This window comes from Argopecten irradians, chromosome 4, assembly GCF_041381155.1.
Source record: "Argopecten irradians isolate NY chromosome 4, Ai_NY, whole genome shotgun sequence".
Lineage (NCBI taxonomy): Eukaryota > Metazoa > Mollusca > Bivalvia > Pectinida > Pectinidae > Argopecten > Argopecten irradians.
This window is the reverse complement of record NC_091137.1, coordinates 43,494,905-43,515,980: the sequence shown is the minus strand read 5'-3', so window position 1 is coordinate 43,515,980 and position 21,076 is coordinate 43,494,905. Positions and strand designations below refer to the sequence as shown.

The window sequence follows — 21,076 nt, the reverse complement described above, 5'->3', positions numbered from 1 at the left end:
TTGTATTAAGGGCTCAACAGCTTATCCACAGATACTGGACAAGACTTCTCAGTCCTAGGTCAAAGTATCTGCAGAAACCAGTGGTCAATTTGATTTGCACTCTTAATTCTAAGAAGAGAAGTCTTCTCATAAGACCTTCCAACTTATTGGAAGTTATATTCTAGAAAAAGAAGAGAGCAAATCGAGTTAAGCTCGGCCAAGATATTGAAGTCTGTCCATTGTCCAAAAGAACTGACCATGGGCAATGGTTATAAATCTGTCCAACGTCAAATGTTCCTTACAGTGAGTAGATACCAAACTTACCCTGAAATATATCTACAAAATATTACAGATCCCAGCTCTTAATTATTGACAAAAAATTACTTATCCATTCTACTGACAATATTGTTATTGGTGTATGAATATAGGTATGCATTTTGAAAAAATACTATTACAAAATAACAAATTATCTTAAGTTGTATTGTTTATGTGTTTGCTTTTCTTTTCACTTATTATTTTTGTTTGAATTTGGACCTACATCTAAAAGATGTAAAATATATCATTTATTAACTGATGAATAGGAAAACGATTGTATTACAAATTTTAACCAAATTAATCCATCTTCTTCACCAGGGGCATGCCCTATCACTGAGATCAAGGAAAAACTATCATATTCGACCCAATAAGCGCCCAGGGCGCTTTAAATATTAAAGCGAATAAGGGGGCGCTTTTAATGAAACAAATTTGGGCTAGCCATTCATAAAATTAATCTATTAAGTAAGCCGCAAATCAATTTGAAAAAGAAATCAGTCAGGAAACCAACACAGTTTTAATATTTTTAGTCTGCATTTAATTTGAAGAAAGTGAAATTGAAGCCTAAAAAGGGGGATGGGAGCATATATATAGGGATGGGCTTAATGGGTCAAATACAGTACCTTGAAATTTTCAACCAAACACAATTAACAAACTCATTCATAAACAATTTGGAATATAACAGAATAAGTTTGAATTACTTAGGTTTCCATCTGAAATACAGATAGATAAATAAACATGAATCATAATGATTTAACATAAAACCTTCGAAGATTTTTAATCAGAACACCACATATCTATCAATACGATGTTGATGAAAGGGAGATAATCAACATACTTGAGGATGTTTTTGATAACGCCCACGGACGGATCCTCCAAAGGTTGTTTGCCAGCCTTGCTGATAGGCGTAGGTTGTACCTCTGACAGGAATGCAACTCTCGCTCCTACAAAATAAATATGTATAAATTATTTCAATAGTTGGTATACACTGCTTCATTTGTGCAAAATGCCATGTTTGCCTGTGGAAGAGTTATCCGCCCTTGAGGTTAGGTATTGATTGTGACGTTATATATTAATAAGCTTGTGCACAAAAATTCAATTTTTTCTATGTTATACTCAGAAACACATTATCAATACTTCCTGTAAGGGCAGATAACTTTTAATATGCAAATAAAAAAATGACGTCTGAAGTAGTTCACCGAAATATTGTAGAGGCATACATTCTACGTCAGCCTAGTAAATGTAAATGATCTTGAGCAAGTAACAGTCATTGTTCCCTAACTATATTGAGGAGAAATTGCAGTCGGAGCTGCCATTCTGTCCAGTTATAGTTCCTGGTATAATAAGCCTTACCTAAGGCAGGGTTCCCTTGGAGGGCAGAAGCAGGACGTGGACTCGGGTCTTTGATGGCGTTCAGATAACCGCTCCTCGCCAAAAACGCCTCAAACACCAACTTCAGGGACTCATTTAACTGACTGGATGTGATTTGCTGAAAATGCGAAAAGGCAACTGATTTAGTATCTCAGAAAAATACTTATAGTATCTTTTCTATATAATAAAATATTAGTACAATTGTACACAGCCTCTAACTTTATATGAAAGTAATATCAAATATGTATATGATAAAAATACTTAAACAGTCTAAAATTCTTCATTTATGCTCCGTATCTCTAGGTTATAGATGTATAACTTCTGGATTTTTAAATACAACTGTGCTATAAAACTCATTATAATTATGAAAACTATAGAATTTGTTTCTTGTTTAAAATACACAAATATTCATTAAAGTTTGGATAAGTAAATTCTACTGAGGAAAAAGCAAATAAAAAAAAACATCATCAAGCAGTTTCAAATACAGAAATAAACTGAAAAAGAAGAAGAAAAGAAACATCAGAAATACAGGACAAATAGGATATATGTACAGTATCTGAAAATTGAACCAGTAGCCCAAAAGAAGCCGAAGAACTAAGTACCAATTTCAGTACACATATGGAAGACACAGAAATATTTAAATGTATAGGTAGCTCAGAGCTACATGTACAGTACGTTAAAATGTATGAAAGCAAATTGTTACAATATTAATGATGTAAAAAAAAATAGATAGAAAGCATTTATTAATTTTTATCTTTGTTGAATTAATACATGTTGATCTAGCGGATATGAATGTACTTGTCAATGAAGCATACTTGAAATTAATCTATCATGCAGTCGACATTCCTAATATCACAGTTTTTTTTTTTTTATTACATATATTTATTCTGCTATAATATTCTTCCTAGCATGCAGTAGCATAAATAGACATTTTTAAACTTTATAGACACATGCATACTATAATAAGTTACATGCAAAATCATAAATTTTCATTTTAACTATAACACAATATCGCTATTCTGTGTACATGGCAAGAACATCAAGGAATCAAGAGTTGTGTCCCTTCTCATAGATGACCACCAGTAAAAAAAGTACACCTGTAAGCTTATCTAGTGTCTGAGTGACCAGTGGTCAACACTAAGGCCGTTTCACATGTGTGTAGAGCAATATCTGGTCACACATTCACCGATAAGGTGTATGCTTATATGCAACTTTTATCTTGGGTATGTATAAATTCTGTAATTGTGTAATACATGTATTCATATATACTCAAACCTGTCTATAAAGACCATCAAAGGGAAAATGATCTGTATAGCCAAATGGTCAATATACACAGGTCTAATTAGGTTATGAATGATCATTTGTGACCCTGAGAAATTGGTCTTACTATGCAGGTAGTCTTTATACAGAGGGATTTGCTAAAGCAGGTTTCACTGTAGACGTTTAAAAGATAATGACATATCATAATTCAAAACAATATACTGTAAATAAATCTTTATAAAGTCTTTATGGTTTTTTTTTTCCAATTCATTTAAACCAGATATAGAAGACCGTAGACTGTTCTATAGGTGTCAGCATGCAGAGGCGTCCACTGCGGCCCCAAAAAGGGGACAAGCAAAGCGAAACAACATCAGAGAATAAAAAGGAGTACCACCAGTTTGGGGGTCCAGTCGGGGCATTCTTTACCAGTGTATGTTTTATAGGGCTCACATACATTGTGGTGGAAAAAATTCAATCAGTAAGTTTCTTAATATATCTAATTTTGGCATTTGTTGCAAAAAATGAAGTCATTTGAATCCTTTGGATATCTCTCGACCCTTTTTTAAGTGGTATGTCTCTCTAATTCTTCACAATTAAATAAATATTAACTCATCAGAGTTTTTTTTCTCCAAAATTGCTGTGTTCTTCAGGGTAAATGGCAGATGTTGAGGTTGCCAGAGTTTCCGCGCCATGTCAGGGGCTGGCTCAACTTTGAGTCAGCGGCCGTGTTCCTGGGCTGGATCGGGGCCCAGTTTCTTCTCTACCTGCTCCCTATAGGGGGACATATAGAACTGGGGTCCCCCACCAAGGACAACGGGCGCAGACTGGAGTACAGACTCAATGGTGAGGATAATAAGCCAGCTTAAGTAAGATGCCTTGGAAATTTTGGAAAGATATCATTTCCATAATCTAGTTATTTTTTAAAACCAAAATGACCCAAATTAAAACCAGAAAAAAACCCAATCCAACATTTTTTCCTTTTTTTTTTTTAACCATTGCATTATGAGCATAATCCCATGTTAAGTTGCAGAGAAAAAGTCATTTATATGGAAATTGACCACTTTTGACCCCGCCCCTCAGGCCCCCGGGGGGTCAGCCCTATCATTTCTGCACAATTTTGAATTCCCACACTTATAAGGATACTACCATTGTATTATGGTGCTATAACCAGTCTTAGTTTCAGAGAAGAAGTCGTTTATATGGAAATAGCCAAATTGGCCACCTTTCGACACCCGCCCTATCAGGCCCGCCTCTGGGGGGGGTCAGCCGCCATCATTTGCTACAATTTTGGAAATCCCCACACTATAAAGATATCTAACCGATTGCATTATGGAGAAGCAATAATAGCCATGCTTAGTTTATTCAGAGTCAAGGAAGTCGTTAAATATGTGGAAAAAGCCAGATTGAACCCTTTTGGACCCCGCCCCCTCAGGCCCCCCGGGGGGTCAGACCCATCATTTGTAACAATTTTTGAATCCCCAACCTGATATCAGATTACTACCATTGCATAATGGGTGCTATCTCAGTGCTCTAGTTTTCAGAGTAGAAGTCGTTTATATGGAAATAGCCAAATTGGACCCCATTCTTGATCCCCCGCCCCTCAGGCCCCCTTGGGGGTCAGCCCCCATCATTTGTAAAAAAAAAAAAAAACAATTTTGAATCCCCACCCTAGTAAAGATGCTTACCATTAGGCATTTAATGGGTGCATATCCCATGCCTTGGTTTCCAGATGAGATAGGTCGTTATTTGGAACGGAAATTGCCTAATTGCTCGCCTTGTTGACCTCGCCCCGCAGGCCTCAGGCCGCCCGGGGGGTCAGCCACCAGTACAGGCGGGTACACATGGGCAAATGTCCCCTCCCTATATATAGATACTACCATTGCATTATGAGTGCTATCTCATGCTTAGTTTCAGAGAAAGAAGTCGTTTATATGGAAATAGCGCAAATTGAGACCCCATTTGACCGCCGCCCCTCCAGGCCCCCAGGGGGTCAGCCCCATCATTTGCACAATTTTGAATCCCCACCCTATAAATAGATTTCTACCATTGCATTATGGGTGCTATACCATGCTTAGTTTCAGAGAAGACAGTCGTTTATATGGAAATAGCCAAATTGAACCCTTTTGACGCCCGCCCCTCAGGCCCCCCGGGGGGTCAGCCCCGCCATCATTTGTAAAATTTTGAATCCCCACCTATAAAGATACTACCATTGCATTTATGAGTGCTTATCTCATGCTTAGTTTCAGAGTAGAAAGTCGTTTTATATAAAAAAACCCAATCCAATATTTTTTCCTTTTTTTTTTTTTTTTTTTTCCGATCTTTAGGATTTTTTGTTTTCATGGTGAACATGTTATGTTTGTTGGCTGCGACTTTTGCTGGAGCTCCCGTTACCAAGCTAACAGAGAGAGCGATATACAGATGCTGACGGCAGGGTTTCTAGCCTGCTTCATCCTCAGCCTCATCTTATACGCCAAGGCCATGACATTGAGGCCAAGTGACCGAAGCCCTTGTGGTCAAACAGGTCAGTCACCAATTGATAAATCGCCAGCTGTTAATCAAAGTGCTTGTGTACTGCAGGTGACTTCGCATTTTGAATTGTGTAAGCTACGATGTTTGCTACGACATTGAATGGAAACATACGTGTGCAATTATGATCAAGACGTGTCTACATACTGTCAGACAATTGTTCAATTAATAAACCTCATAACACAAATTATGTGATTTACATCCTATATCATGTTAAAACTATTATATTCCAATTGGTTCTTTAGAGAATCGTATCTGCAATGACAATTTCTCCACATTATCTTTCTCTTTCAGGAAGTGCCTATTACAACTGGTTCATTGGTGCAGAACTACATCCAAGATTTGGGTTCCTTGATTTAAAGCTCATTTTCTTTCGAAGTGGCATAATTGGCTGGGTGATTTTTAATTGGGTGAATGTGATGGACGCGTACCAGATCGGTCATCTTACCGCTTCTCTAGTACTGGTCAGTGTTCTACAGTTGGTGTATGTACTGGACACTTTCTGGTTCGAGGTCGGGATGTTAGCGTCACGAGACATCATACATGAGGCTTTAGGTTTCAATCTTCTTTGTCTGTTTTTGATGATTCCATTTACATTTGGCGTCCAGACTCGTTACCTAGCAACCACAGGGTTCAACCTCCCCTGGTACTGTCTCCTCCCCATCTTATGTTTAAACAGTAAGTCAAACTTTTTTTTGCTTTTTTAGCAAAGTATTTCTGTGATAAATTTAACGTTCTATTAACAGCCAAGGTCATTTAAGGACATCCAGGTTTAGGAGGTGGAGGGGAAGTCAGAGTCCCATGAGAAAAATACACCAGCCTACTGTCAATACCTGGCAAATGCTCCGCATGGGATTTGAACTCATAACCCAGGGGTAGAGTGTAAGGTTTCAAACTTTGATCTCATAAGGTCATAGGCCAAGGGTAAAAAACTAATTTTATATGACTCAAGTGAATCACTTCGCTGGAGACTTATATATTAATTCCTTGTAATATAACTAAAGTATTTTTAAAGACAATATGTTTCTATCATGAATCTATCTGATGAAAACTAACATTACATCTAAATTGGTTATTTCAGTAAGTGGTTATTGGATTTTAAGGGGAAGTAACTCTGAGAAATATAACTTCAGAAGAAATCCAAAGGATCCTGCCTTTGCAAGTAAGTTTACATGAAATTACATAATATCAAAGTAATTCAAAAGATCATATTTTAGAGAACTTTAAAAGAAAAATCAATAAATATTTAATTATAAATCAAATATTATCATGATGAAATTTTAACTCTAGTACTATAATTTATCTACATTTGTCTTGGCTAACAAGATGAAGAAGAAACCTTTAATTATGAGTTTTAATTGTGTTAATTACAGATTATGAAACCCTGCCTACCAAAGTAAAGGGTAAAAACCTCCTAGTGTCAGGATGGTGGGGGATGAGTCGACACCCAAACTACTTCGGGGATATTCTCATCTCCTTTAGTTTTGCCTTACCCACAGGTAATGTATATTTACTTGATAATTTTGATTTCTTACTTTAATAAAAGGACTTCTATTCCTTCTATTTGTAGGGTATCAAAGAAATGTACTTACTATAATACCTTCATTTGACATAGTATTTTGGGAATTTACCTGTTAACACTATTTTCAAATAATTGAACTTTTGTTGATTTTTTTTTTCTTCAAATAAATCATTTTCATACCATTTATAAACATATAAAGAATTAATTTATATAATTTTTGCCAATGCCATGCCTTTTAATCATTTCATCCTTTTTAGGATTTGGTTATTTCTTGCCTTATCTAAACCCGCTATTTTTGGTGATGATGTTGGTGGATCGCGAGAGAATTGACGGAGAAGAATGTAAACAACGCTACGGCGACGTGTGGGACAAATATTTTGAAAAAATCAAGTACAGAATCATTCCTTACATCTACTGAGACCTGCTGGAAGAATGGACTAGAAATATGTGATAAAATTTCATATAGATCTGTTATCTTATAAGAAGTATATCTTTTTATATTCCGATTATCAAAATTTATAATATCTGGTATAATTATAGGTTTTAGATTATCATTGTATTATTTATAGTATAGATAATTTTCTGAAATTTGACTGGTTACAAATAAATGATGATATTAATTGATATATGTTGTGTTTTTTTGTTTTCCATAAGTCAAAAAGATTTCGCAATCATTAAACAAACTAAAGATTTTTTTTCTTCATTTTATCAATAACCATATTAATATCTTTTTAACATTTTACTTCCAACATAAAACATCAAATCCTATTGCGTGTTTTACTAAGCTTTATTTAATGTTTTCATTTCACAAAAAAAGATTATTGAAAAGGTTAAATGTGTATAGGGTATAATCTTATTTTAATGACTATATCTTTTAGTTGAAAATTATTGTTGATAGGATTTACAATAATTAATTAAAATTCTATTTGAAAAAAAAAATTACCTCACACAATATATTATATTTCATGAAAATGTATGTTATCTACCTTCACAGTGCTTCTGGCACCCACAAACTCTACAGAAATACAGTATCTAATAAATCAATCTCATTTAGATTAGAGTACTTGTTGTATAGCAAGCCCTGGCGGTGAGGAGTTAAGGGGAGATAACTCTATATTGATTACACTCCTAAGAGACCCATTGTTGTATGCAGCAGTCAGATCTAAATTGTGACATGGTAACATGTATACACTTGTCTTGTGGTCAGGAATACATACCAGTAGTAATATAGCTGGTCACAGGTAACCACCAGATGAGGTCACGGTAAGTGTGCATGTGACCTTTATCTACAGATATTGTAATGTTTGTAAACAATCTTTGGTGTACAACTGTGACCTATTTTAGTCAGCTATAGAGTCTGTTTAGGGCACAGATGATAAAGAAAAGCTGCAGATACTATTTACCAGTACAGTAAGCTTACAATAATATAAACAACACAGGCCTATAATTTGAATTTTCTATCCCACTTTTTGTTTAGGTACTTTTTTGTTACATCCATTATATGGTAATATTTACAGGGTATACTAATATGGCATAGAAGTATTTATTACAATGGACATGCAGCTATATGTGCTGTGTGAACAAAATTAACTTTTAAGGCAATCTACCCCTTTATTAAGACAACTTAATATATATATATATATATATACACATGTAGTAGTATTTCACATCATAACGGTACCAAAATTTCCAATTTTGACCACTTTTAGTAATCAGATGGCCACCTTATTATAACTGCAGTCATGCAGCTTTTGGCATTAAAAGAAGAAAGAATGTTGAAAATTATGATACACAGAAAAGGCTAAATTTACATGTTTTCTAATTATTATCATTCACCAGATATTACATCGTTCACTAAAGACAATCTGATGACTCCATTATTAAAAGACCGCCCAATTAAGAACAATTAAGTTGGAATCATGCAGAGACGTCCTCTCAGGCCCCATGGTGACCGCGGGCACCAGAAATGGGACACTACAAACGAGTCCGAAAATGAGGACAAAAAAGAAAACTACCAGTTTGGGGGTCCAGTCGGGGCATTTTTTACCAGTGTATGTTTTATAGGCCTCACCTATGTTGTGGTGGAAAAGTGAATCTGAAGTTTTATTTATGATGTATATATCAGATGCTTATTTTTTTGTAAGCAACTGTAAGTTAACCAAATAAAATATACATATCTCATAAGATTTGCAATTGAAATTTTCTTTTACAAATTACAATTAAAACTTTCAAACTGCATTGTAGATCTAACTACATGAATCAAATTCAAAGATTCATTTAACTTGATAAAAGTATCTGGTATGTAATTAATTTGTTGATTTTTAAGTGAATTTTTTGGTTTTTTCAAAAATTCAAATCAAGCCACTTTTCAGCTCACTTTATCACCTTATTCTTCTATTCTTAAAGGAATTTTGATAATAACTCTCTAAGTCCCCGTACTGGGCCCCACCCCTCCTGCCCCCAGGGGTCAGAGCCAATGGTTCTGTTCTTTATTCCCCAGAAGGATGTTTTGGCCACAATTTGGTGTACAATCCAAGCAAAAGTCTAGGACAAGTAGCGATTTATAGGATTTACCTTTATTTCCCCTATTGGGCCACGCCCGTCCTGCCCCCGGGGGCCAGAGAGGCCAAAATTTACTACAACTTTCTGTTCCCCTTACTTTTTTGTTACAAGGATGTTTGTTAAATTTACAGGTTACATTCCATGCAGAAATTATGACTAGTAGCGACTTTAAAGGATTTACCTCTATTTCCTCTATTGGGCCCATGTAGTAGTCTCCTGCCCCCATAACGGTGTCAGAGCAAAAATTTATACAAGTTCAGATGTTCCCCTTCCACCCAGGGTTTTTGTGGCCAAATTTGGTTAAAAACGTGCAGATCTCTATGACAAGTAGGATTTTAAAGGATTTACCTCTATTTCCCCTATTGGGCCCCGCCTAAAGACCTCCTGTCCCCAGGGGGATCAAGCCAAAATTTATACAAGTTCTGTTTCCCTCTCCCCCAAGGTGTTTGTGGCCCAAATTTGGTTACAATACGTGCAGAACTCTATGACTAAAGCGATTTAAAGGATTTACCTCTATGTATGTCCCCTATTGGGCTCCACCTCCTGCCCCCGGGGGGTCAAGAGCCAAAATTTATTTAAGTTCTGTATATATCCCCTTTTTGTAAGCCCCAAAGGATGTTATGGCCAAATTTAGTTACAATCCATGCAGAACTCTAGGACAAGTAGCGATTAATAGAATTGAAATTTTCTTATTTCCCCTATTGGGCCCTGCCCCTCCTGCCCCCTGGGGGACCAGAGGCAAAATTTATACAAAGATTCTGATCCCCTTCCCCCAAAGATCTTTGTAATGGTTGATTTTTAAGTGAAATATTTTTTTTACAAATTCCAATCAAGCCACTTTTCAGGACTACTTTATAGCAATTTAAAAAAATTTACCTCATGTATTTGCGCCCTATTGGCCCCGCCCCCATCCTGGCCCCGGGGTCAGAGCCAAAATTTATACAATTCTGTTTCGCTTCCAAAAAGGATGTTGTGCCAAATTTGGTTACAATTCATGTAGAACTCTATTGACTAGTAGCTTTTAAAAAGGATTTACCTCTATTTCCCCTATTGTTTTGTGGCCCCCTCTGCCCGCCCTGCCACCGGGGAGCCAGAGGCCAAAATTATACAAGTTCGATTGTGGAGGAAATCCCTCTATCCCCAAGTATGTTTGTGCCAAAAATTGGTGTAAACTTCCATTCAGAACTCTATGACTGTAAGCTGATTTAAAGGATGTTACCTCTATTTCCCCTATGAGGGGGCCCCCGCCCCCTCCTTGCCCCTGGGGGAGTCATCAGCCAAAATTTGAATACACGTATGCTGTTTTCCCCTTCGCAAGGATGTTTGTGGCTAATTTTCGTTACAAATCTATTGCAGAAACTCTAGAGACAAGTGCGATTTAGTGAATTAACCTCGATGTTCCCTAGTTGGGCCGCCCGCCCCCTCTTCGTACTGATCCACCTGCCCCCCAGGCGGTCAGAGCCAAAATTTAATACAAGTCTGTTCCCCCTCCGCACAAAAAGTGTTTTTGGTGGCTAATTTTTGTTACAATCCATGCAGATACTCTAAGACAAGTAGCGGATTTTAAAGAATTTACCTCTATTAGTCCCCTATTGTGGCCCCACCCCTCCTGCCTCGCCGGGGGTCAGAGAGCCGAAAGTTATACACGATGCTAGATGTTTGAGCCAGTGAATATTACTAAAGTTATGATCAACCGCTGCTGATGTAAATCGTAACAGCGTCGAATACCTTTGCAGATTCATGCATAAAATAACAAGCCATACTTTAACGTTAATCTGTTACCATGATGATTTCTAGTAAAATTGAAACATATATCGGCGAATTTCGCTAAAAATATATTGCAAAATTGAAAAATATTCGATTATATTTTTAGAATTTCCCAAATATTTTATTCAAATAACCGGAGGTCATGTAAAAGTCTATGCAAATACACGGAGTTGAAAAACAAAGATAAAGAAGGAAAAAATCGGGACCGCAGAATTTTATATGCAAATAACCGAAATTATTCAAATAACCGTTATTCGATTATGTGGAGTCCTCTGTATTACTAAGACATTGTTTCTTAGTCTTGATAGGAACTAAGTCTTTATATTGATTCCTTAGGGTAAATGGCAAATGTTGAGGTTACCAGAGTTTCCCCGCCATGTCGGGGGCTTGATCAACTTTGAGTCAGCAGCCATGTTCCTGGGCTGGATAGGGGCCCAGTTTCTCCTTTATCTCCTCCCCATAGGGGGACCTATAGAACTGGGGTCCCCCACCAAGGACAACGGGCGCAGACTGGAGTTTAGACTCAACGGTAAGAGGAATAAGTTTGAAGTACATATCTGGCCATTTTCTAACTACTGGAAGTATGGAAAGGAGGGGTGTAAATTTGGGCCCTCTGGTGGCCATGACAGATATATAAGCATTATTTTTTGTTTACAGATACCCGGGGTTTAGGATATATCATGATATGTCATATGATTCAGGTCAGGTCAGAGTCCCTTGTGAGTTATGGAGGGTTAAACAGGATTGGCAATTTACTATTTTGTCCAGTTTTGCTGGAACCAATATTTTAAAATGATTTTTCATGAATTTTTACATTATTGAGATTTGCATTCATTTCAGTACTTATGGAAGTAATAGAAATAAGCAACTGTTTTTTTTAATTATCCCAAAATCCATTTAATTACACTTAATGATTATAGGATTCCCAGAAGAAATTTTAAAATATTGGTATTCAATTATATTGTGAAACGTAGTACTTTCTCCGCCTTGCAGGATGTTTTATTTTTCTTGTGAACATGTCGTGTTTGTTGGCTGCGACCTATGCTGGAGTTCCTGTTACCAAGCTATCCCAAAAGGTCACACCTTTACTGACAGCTGGGATTCTGACCTTCTTCATTCTCAGCCTCATCTTATATGCCAAGGCCATGACATTGAGGCCACGTAACCGTAACCCTTCTGGTCAAACAGGTAACCCCCAAAATTAAGTTACTGGGCAACGAAAAAAATAATGTTTGTATCCTTGTCATTATATCAATGTAATATTTTTCTTTTTAAGTCGTTCACCCCTGAAGATGCATTTAGACTCTTCTAAATCAAAGACCAGACCAGTCCATTATGAAATTTCAGGGTTGAGTTATATATGTTTCAATAATCATATTGCAACAAATGAAATTAATTTTTGTTTTTATTTTTTTAAAGACATAAACTAAATCTCTACTAATGTTTTATCTTTTGCAGCAAGTACGTTTTACAATTGGTTCATCGGTGCAGAACTACATCCACGATTTGGATTTCTCGACTTGAAACTTGTATTGTTCCGTAGCGCTGTCATTGGCTGGATGATTTTTAATTGGGTCAATGTAGTGGAGGCGTACGAAAACGGTAATCTCACACACGCCCTAATACTGGTTAGCGTCCTACAGTTGGTGTATGTACTGGACACTTTCTGGTTCGAGTTCGGGTTGTTGGTGTCACGAGAAATGATATACGAGGGCTTAGGGTTCAACATTCTCAGTCTATCATTGATGATTCCATTTACATTTGGCGTCCAGACTCGTTACCTAGCAACCACAGGGTTCAACCTCCCCTGGTACTGTCTCCTCCCCATCTTATTTTTAAACAGTAAGTCCTAATTTTTTTTAATTTTCGATCTAAGCCAAGGTCATTTTTTGTACTTTTTTCGTTGTTGTTTGTCTATAAGAGCATGTCATGGTTTATATTTCATTGAATATTTTAAGAGAACAATCAATCTATTCAGTGATCCATGACCATCACTGATTCATTTTTTTCCTTTATCTGCTTATACAAATTTTTAACATGTCATTTACCTAATGACTGTATATTGCAAATTGGATATAAAAGAATTAAAAAATACAAATGATTTATCACAGCTCAAGATTTCAACTATTCTATTCATAATTCATTTTTTCATTTAGATTTTAACTCTGCAATTAATCTAATAGGTATGTAAAATACATTTACCAAATAATCTTATATATCTAATCGTCTGCTTTGAATTTTCAGTAACTGGATATTGGATTCTAAGGGGAAGTAACTCTGAGAAAAATAATTTCAGGAAAAATCCAAATGACCCTGCCTTTGCAAGTAAGTTCCTATCAACAGAAAAAAAAAATTTCAAAACAATTTTCAGTTTTATAAAAAATAAATCAAATGTAAAAAGTGATAATAATTCAACACTATAATGCACGAGTTAGAATCAGACCCATATTAACCCATTACCTGTTTTTTTTCTGACTTGTGTTTCTTTGTGACATTTTTACAGACTATGAAACCCTGCCTACCAAAGTAAAGGGTAAAAACCTCCTAGTGTCAGGATGGTGGGGGATGAGTCGACACCCTAATTACTTTGGGGATATCCTCGTTAACTTCAGCTTTGCCTTACCAACAGGTATGCTATACCGACCATATCTTTTACAGTAGACTTTAATGTATGAAACATGAATGATGGATTTTGTTGTAGTTTTTATCAAACGTGAGAATGTTTTATAAATCTTTATCGACCCCTTTACTTCAGTTGTTGAATATATTTCAGTTGATATTGTATGCAAAGGGGAAATAATTCTGAGAAATCCAAAAGATCCTGATATCAAAAGTTTTTAAATTAACAATATCATATAAGAAAATAAGCAAAATATAGATTATCAAGGAGAGTCATTTTGCCTGAACACACGAGATTGTAAGAAATTCTACCTTAATTTTTCCATCTCACTTATATGAGAAAAATAAATTTATATGATACAAACCCAAACGTAAGCTCAAGTACACATCTGCATGTTTTAAATTGATCTACAAGTATTTGAATTCAGTTTAATCATCAACATAGTTTTTGATATCATTTCAGTTATTGTTAAAAACTCCCTTGAATTTTTCAGGGTTTGGACATTTTTTACCATACCTAAACCCAGTCCTCCTGGTACTGCTGTTGATGGATCGTGAGAAAATGGACGGGGAAGACTGCAAGAAGCGTTACGGCGATGTGTGGGACAAATATTGTGAAAAAGTCAAGTACAGAATTATTCCTTGTATCTACTGAAGGGCATTTTGACATAGATATTGATATTGTATTAAATTACGTGATTTATAATTCATAAAATTAAGAAAGACACATTTTTCATCCATTCATCTTATTCATATAATTTCATAATATGTGTACCATCAAATCAACTTTAAAGACAATCAATACATTTTATTTTTTTATGGAAACTTTTGACACCTTTTTATTCAAATTTTAATAAAAGATGAAAAATGAAATGTGTTTGTGCTTCAACTTCAATTTGTTGTCTATTTTTGCTTGTTTTAAATATGATTATATATAGAGATTTCTTCCATTTCGAAAAATGTTTCTTATATAAGAATTAGCAATTCTACTAATTTCATTTACTTCATTTCTATATTGTTTAATATCTCCCTTTATAATTCTCTCCAGACCAAACATATATATATAGGCCTTATAAGTTATCTCCCTTTATAATTGTCTTTGGACCAAACATATATAGGCCTTACAAGTTATCTCCCTTTATAAATGTCTTTGGACCAAACATATATAGACCTTATAAATTATCTCCCTTTACATTGCACTAGCACAATTATATATAACTGTCTCCAGACCAAAAATATATATGCCTTACAAGTTATTTCCCTTTACATTGTACTAGCACCATCGGATATATAAATTGTCCCTGGACCATACATATAGAGGCTTTACAAGTTGCCTCCCTTTACATTAGCACCATTAGATATATAGAAGTACAGAAGTCCTGAGACACAGGGTTATAGCTATAAGTCAACAGAAAGCAGTGACATGCCAAACATCTATTAAGATTTGTCAGAAACAGCCAATCAAAAGTAACATAACAAACCAACAACTAATAACTGCCATGATAACATCAGTTGTAACCATGGAGATCAGTCTTTATTTCTCCAAAGAACATTTCAATGGCTTGATATTTTATATATTATTTATGCCAATCAAAGGCTGTTTTAAATTTGTTATGTTACATTTGATTGGCTTTCTTTACACATTGACTGGACAAGAATTAAAAGTTTTGATATAAAGAATCAGAAACAGTTCGTATCTGAAAAATTACCACTTCTTTCAAGGCGAGCTGTAAAGGGAATTCATATCAAGTTTTACGTAAAAATCTATGTAATTTGAACCAGATTTTAACTGAAAACTGTATGTGTCACATCTGTTCACTGATATAGTAAACCAAAATAAGTCTAGCAACTCTAAAATTCACTTCAACAAAAACATACACGATTGTAAAAATCTTTGTTATATATATAATACCAACACGAGCCACAGCAAAACAAATATCTTCATTGATTGATACTAGTAATTTTGATATCTTTCTTTGTTATTAGTTTTCTTTTTCTTTCATTTTATTCAATCTAGCAAATCTAACTGGATGCTTATTCAAATTGGGGATTTCAAGAGCATTTAAAAAGAATTTGAATTTTCAAAAAAACTTTTAAAACCTAGTTTAATTTATTTAGGAAAAACAATATCACCAAGTGAAGTGTTTGAATGATAACTGTAATATATAATATAGCGTCATGATTGAAAAATAACAGATTTTTTTTTTAAATTGTGAAAAATATATCTGGTATTACCTAAATTCAGCTGAGTCATCATAATTATATCGACCAAGATTTAAACAAAATTTCAGTCACAGAAACTCCAATCATGCACTACACTGAAACCACATTGCAGAAAAAGACATGTGCTGTCGACATACTGGTATTAGTATGTTACATGATATTAAGAACACCGACATGTTTAACATTTTTTATTTTCAAAAGGTCACAGTCACCAACAAAATTGATTTTAAATTGAATTATCTAATCTTCAGACTTTTCAAGTATATTACAGAATAACAAGACATCTTTAAAAAATTTCAAATATTAGCACTAACGATCTCTTGTATTCAAATATGTCACAGTCAGTGTTTACATTAATATCACTTTACCAAATATAGTATGTTTCCAGTCAGCTTTAAGTAGGAAATCTGAGACACCTACCTCCTTATCCAAATTAGGCCGTGCACATGCATCGATCCGTCGCTCCACATTGTTGAGGTGCTGTGCAAGTTGCTGAGCCTGAGAGTTGCTACTGGCGACCTCCGCTTTGATCTTCACCTGGGTATTAGTCAGCCAGCGCGCAATCCTCTCCATAAAGATCAGGTCAATCATGTGACTTTTAAATCTGAAAACAAGAAATAGTTAAAGTAATGATAGATTTTGAAAAAACATTTTTCAAATAACTTATTTTTTATTCAGTTTTTCATATGCAATACACATTACATACTCATTTCCTTACTATCATTCTCACTGTTACCATCCTCATACTCCTCTAAATTATCAACCATACATACAAAATGGTATCTTCATCCTTAACATTTCATACATCCTCAAGTCATTATCACATCTCCAAACCACAATTATCATTTGAATTCATTCGCCCAGCACTCACTTTATAGCTTCATCCATTTAACTCTAATATCATTATGATCTTCAACATTCAATCATCATTTTCATCTATCTTAGTACCTTACACATATATTTCATTTCCACAATAATTTTTCTTTTTATGAAGAATACCAATGAAGATTTGAGGTATATTACATAACTAATGGCTAAAAATTGATAGATATATCAAATAAATACATGTGTATAGCACTTTTAATAGGAAGGGAAAGAAAGCAAAGAAGGACAAAAAAAGATAAGAAGAAAAGAAGGGATAATGAAGAGAGAGAAAAAACAAAAAGAGGGGAGGGTAGGCTATCCAAGGTTTTTGGGATTTTATTTGGCCTTGTCAAGGTTTACTTTGTACAGTACATTATAATATGTAGAATAAACATGATAGCAAGAAAGATAAATAAATAATTAAAAAAAAAATAAGAAAATTCAATGAGTTTTTCCCCACATACTCCATTCTTAAACAAACTTTTCCTTCACTGATACACCTTTTCCAGTAGCAATATATTTTTGAACTTGATAATTGTTTTAATTAAGAAATTAACATGTAATGAGTTGTGTGTGAAAGCACCTCGTTTTTGTAAATATACTGTTTAATAATAATAATAATAATTGTTGCATTATCAACCCTATTAATGTATGGAAAATTGTTTTGATTAGTATTGAGACAGACGGACGGACAACCCGATATTCTAGTATTGGTTTAACATCCCCCCCCCCCAAAAAAAAAAAAAAAAAAAAGATTTGAGATTATCAATTTTTGTTTCTTTGATTTTCTTTGACTCCGATGTTGATGACATAATTTATGCATGGTATTTCAAGACATAAATACCCGTGTCTCCATATGGAATCAGGATGGGACGTGGCAGGAGGGATGGGGGGACTAAAGAAAGAACAGGCATAACATTAGATATGTCTCACGCTAGTGAGAAGCTCTTCAACATATTCATGCATTTCAAAATTTCTTAAAATCTCTTAATATATTGCTGATAATCATTTACTAATTTGTTCACATTGTTTAAAGTTTTACACCGTGATCTGAACTAACATCACTTGCTAAGGTATAAAAATAACTCCATATTGAATAGGAGTACTCAGAAGAAAAATGAAGTATATATCAACATGATCTGCAATACGATGGAAGTAGGGTGATCACTAGGTAGATGTAGAGATGTAGAAACCAATGAGGTTAATTAAACATGATGTACTATCAATATCGTATCCAGTAAACCACAGCTACCGAGTGACAACAGACAGAAGTTCAACTTAAATCTACGATTTGCATATTAGTAAATTGAGCAGTAAAAGAGCACAAAATTCAAATTGTTACTACCTTGATAATAGAACAAGATTTTGAGCCAATATTTAAAACAGATAGATTTGTTTGTGGCGATGATTAATAATGGCGTACCTGTCCTCGAACTCTAGAGCGACTTTAGTAGCCTGCTCCAGTCGTTTGGATTCCATTCCTTCTAGGTCAGACATGATAGAGCCTTCAGCCGAGTCTATCTTGTCCGACATCTTCTCCAACTTTTTACGATAATCATTAATTTCCTCGGGACAAAAGTTACCTCCATCTGAGAAAACCCTACAATGACAAAAAAAAAAAAACGTCATTGAAGCATTTATTATTATGCATTTTATCAATTTGTCTTTTCAATGTGGCATATACGAACAAGACCAAAACATTCTACAAATTCTTAATGATACAGTTGGAAAAAAACTAAAGTAGTGATATGAAAGATGGCAGCCAAAAACAAGATTCTGTCTAAACAAAATGCTTAAATCCAAATGGAAAGCTTCAAAGTACTTAAAATTTAAAACCATATTTTTCAAACAGCTTTGATAATTTTTACTTCACACAATATAGATAATTAAATTTCCAATTAAAATGTGTCAGTTAATGAGGATCAAGTGACAATAAACTTACTTGAATGACTTGATGAAGCGAGCATTAGACTCTCGTAACATCTGTAAGGTTTCGTCGAGTTTGGTACGGAATTCCCTGAGAGAGGTACGAATGATGCCCATAAACTTCTCTAGTTCCACGCTTTAGTTGGTTCTGTAGTGAAATTAGTCTGAAAAAAAACAAAAGAATTTGTAGTTTTGAAATTAGTCTGAAAAAAAACAAAAAGAATTTGTAGTTTTAACCAATCTAACACAAACTTGTGCAAGTTTATACATAGACAAAAAATTGGGTGATCAGGTGGTGTAGCTGGTTAAGCTGCTCGTCTTTCACCTAGCCGGCCGGGGTTTGATCCCCGGCATGGACGTGAAAAGGTCAGGGGTCACCTGCCCGATCACATGGGTTTTCTCTGGGCACTCCGGTTTTCTCCCACACTAAGACCCCTCGCGCGCTTACATCTGAGCCATCGAGAGTGATCTATATAAGTTGTATAACTTGTTTCTCAATCGATGTAAAATAAAAAATAAATAAAGTTTATATATATATATATATAGACAAAATATTTGATATAAGATCGATATTACCGGGTACAGTAATAGTGTGTGGATTGTTTTTACAATATTTCCGTTTCTACTGATATCCATAAGTTCTAAACACTGGTGAAACATTTAGAAATTTATTGACTTACCTTTGAACAATAATTCAAAGTATTAAAGGAATTACTAAACTGTGAAACTTAACCTCCGCAATAATGCCCCATATAATATAATAAACCGTGACATATATTAACCTTGCAAATCTTAAACACTGTGCAGTGTAATAGTTATAATTCTTTAACAAATATGGCTATGATATTTAAATTTACCTAGATGATTTTGTGGCGTTGACAAAGACTGTCTCCAATGACTCAATGTCTTCCCTAAACTTCCCGGCTAATTTGTTATGTTCTGCTGTCATTTTAGTGAATTTCTGCCTCTGTTCGTTCAAGGCTTGTTGAATCCCCTTGGTGTGTCTCTGCACACGTTCGGAGTGCATCACCAATTCCGCTACAAACACAGGTTTTCACTTTATACAATTTCCAATATAGATACATGTACATCAAGCGTATGAATTTTACAACATCAATTAGTCTTGTAAAAAGTGTACTAAGTATATTTCTTATGTCATACCTGTCTATAAAGTCCACTCAAAGGACAAAGAAGATTGTCTTTATAGCCATGTGACCCTATGTACAGGTAATTACTGGTGGTATGGGTAGAAAAAAAATTGTATTATAAAAAAAAAAGAGTATTTTTGAGCTGGTGTTTTCAATACTGTAGTGTTCGCTAAGACAGCTAGTGAATACTGGTGGAAAAAAGCTTTGAGAACCATAAAATTGACATCGTAGATCAGATAACTTAATCCCTATCATCTTTCTAAAAGACAAGCGAGTTGCCATCCTACCTCGAATGGGTAATTTCATTCATTTTTTCCACTTAACATTTTAGCTACCCTAATGATACTGACCAGCTCGGACATTGTGTACGTCCAGTTCTGCCCTCCTGGCACGAGGTTTGTGGAGATGGAGCCTCAAGTCCAATTCACTGTTCAGCTCCTCACACTACAACATAGTTACACTTTGAGGTTAAATGGTGATGTACAATTTGAATGTTGAGCAGACGGCAAGGAAGGGGGACAATATAACAAAAAAGAAAAAGTTTTTAAGATAAAAAAATAACTGAAATAAAATATTGAGTGAAAATTATGACTATGATCATAAACATTTTTTTTTTATATATAAGACACAAAATCTCCCCCTAATCGAAGCATCCCATGTGATGGACGAGAGGGATTCTTGTATAATGAATGCACCAACACTGGACAGTTACATTAGCACTTAATTGTCACTCAACAAGATGTATGACCCCTGACCTTAAAAGGTCAAAATGCACTTTGTGTGCATGACCCCTGCTCACAGGTCATCCCATGAAAGGCTCTAAACTTCTGCTTATTTTTTTCATTTGAAGCATATTATAGATACAACACATCAGTGTTTTTCAGCAAGTTTACCTGAATTTTAAAATTTGTTCTGAGCCATAATGTTTGTTTTAGATACCTGTAACTTATATATAATGCATTTCAGAAACTTTAAAGTCATATAACTGAGATACATG

General features: G+C 34.9%; 2 protein-coding genes and 1 pseudogene across 2 annotated transcripts in view; 2 read left to right on the top strand and 1 right to left on the bottom strand.

Annotated features, from left to right (window-relative positions):
- LOC138321769 (coiled-coil domain-containing protein 180-like) overlaps positions 1 to 21,076 on the bottom strand; it is a 59,670-nt gene that overhangs the window by 11,466 nt on the left and 27,128 nt on the right. The window contains 9 exon segments of the mRNA XM_069265715.1: positions 1,130 to 1,235; positions 1,645 to 1,780; positions 15,628 to 15,645; positions 16,562 to 16,745; positions 18,429 to 18,605; positions 18,948 to 19,069; positions 19,071 to 19,095; positions 19,789 to 19,969; positions 20,430 to 20,523. Of these exon segments, the coding sequence (XP_069121816.1) occupies positions 1,130 to 1,235; positions 1,645 to 1,780; positions 15,628 to 15,645; positions 16,562 to 16,745; positions 18,429 to 18,605; positions 18,948 to 19,069; positions 19,071 to 19,095; positions 19,789 to 19,969; positions 20,430 to 20,523 (1,043 nt within the window).
- LOC138321770 (delta(14)-sterol reductase TM7SF2-like) lies at positions 2,762 to 7,471 on the top strand (annotated as a pseudogene).
- LOC138321772 (delta(14)-sterol reductase TM7SF2-like) lies at positions 7,935 to 14,791 on the top strand. The gene is given in 8 exon segments (XM_069265719.1): positions 7,935 to 8,233; positions 8,810 to 9,084; positions 11,636 to 11,828; positions 12,293 to 12,487; positions 12,758 to 13,141; positions 13,544 to 13,624; positions 13,803 to 13,928; positions 14,413 to 14,791. Coding segments are annotated over 7 exon segments (1,335 nt in total). The 5' UTR covers positions 7,935 to 8,233; positions 8,810 to 8,889; the 3' UTR covers positions 14,574 to 14,791.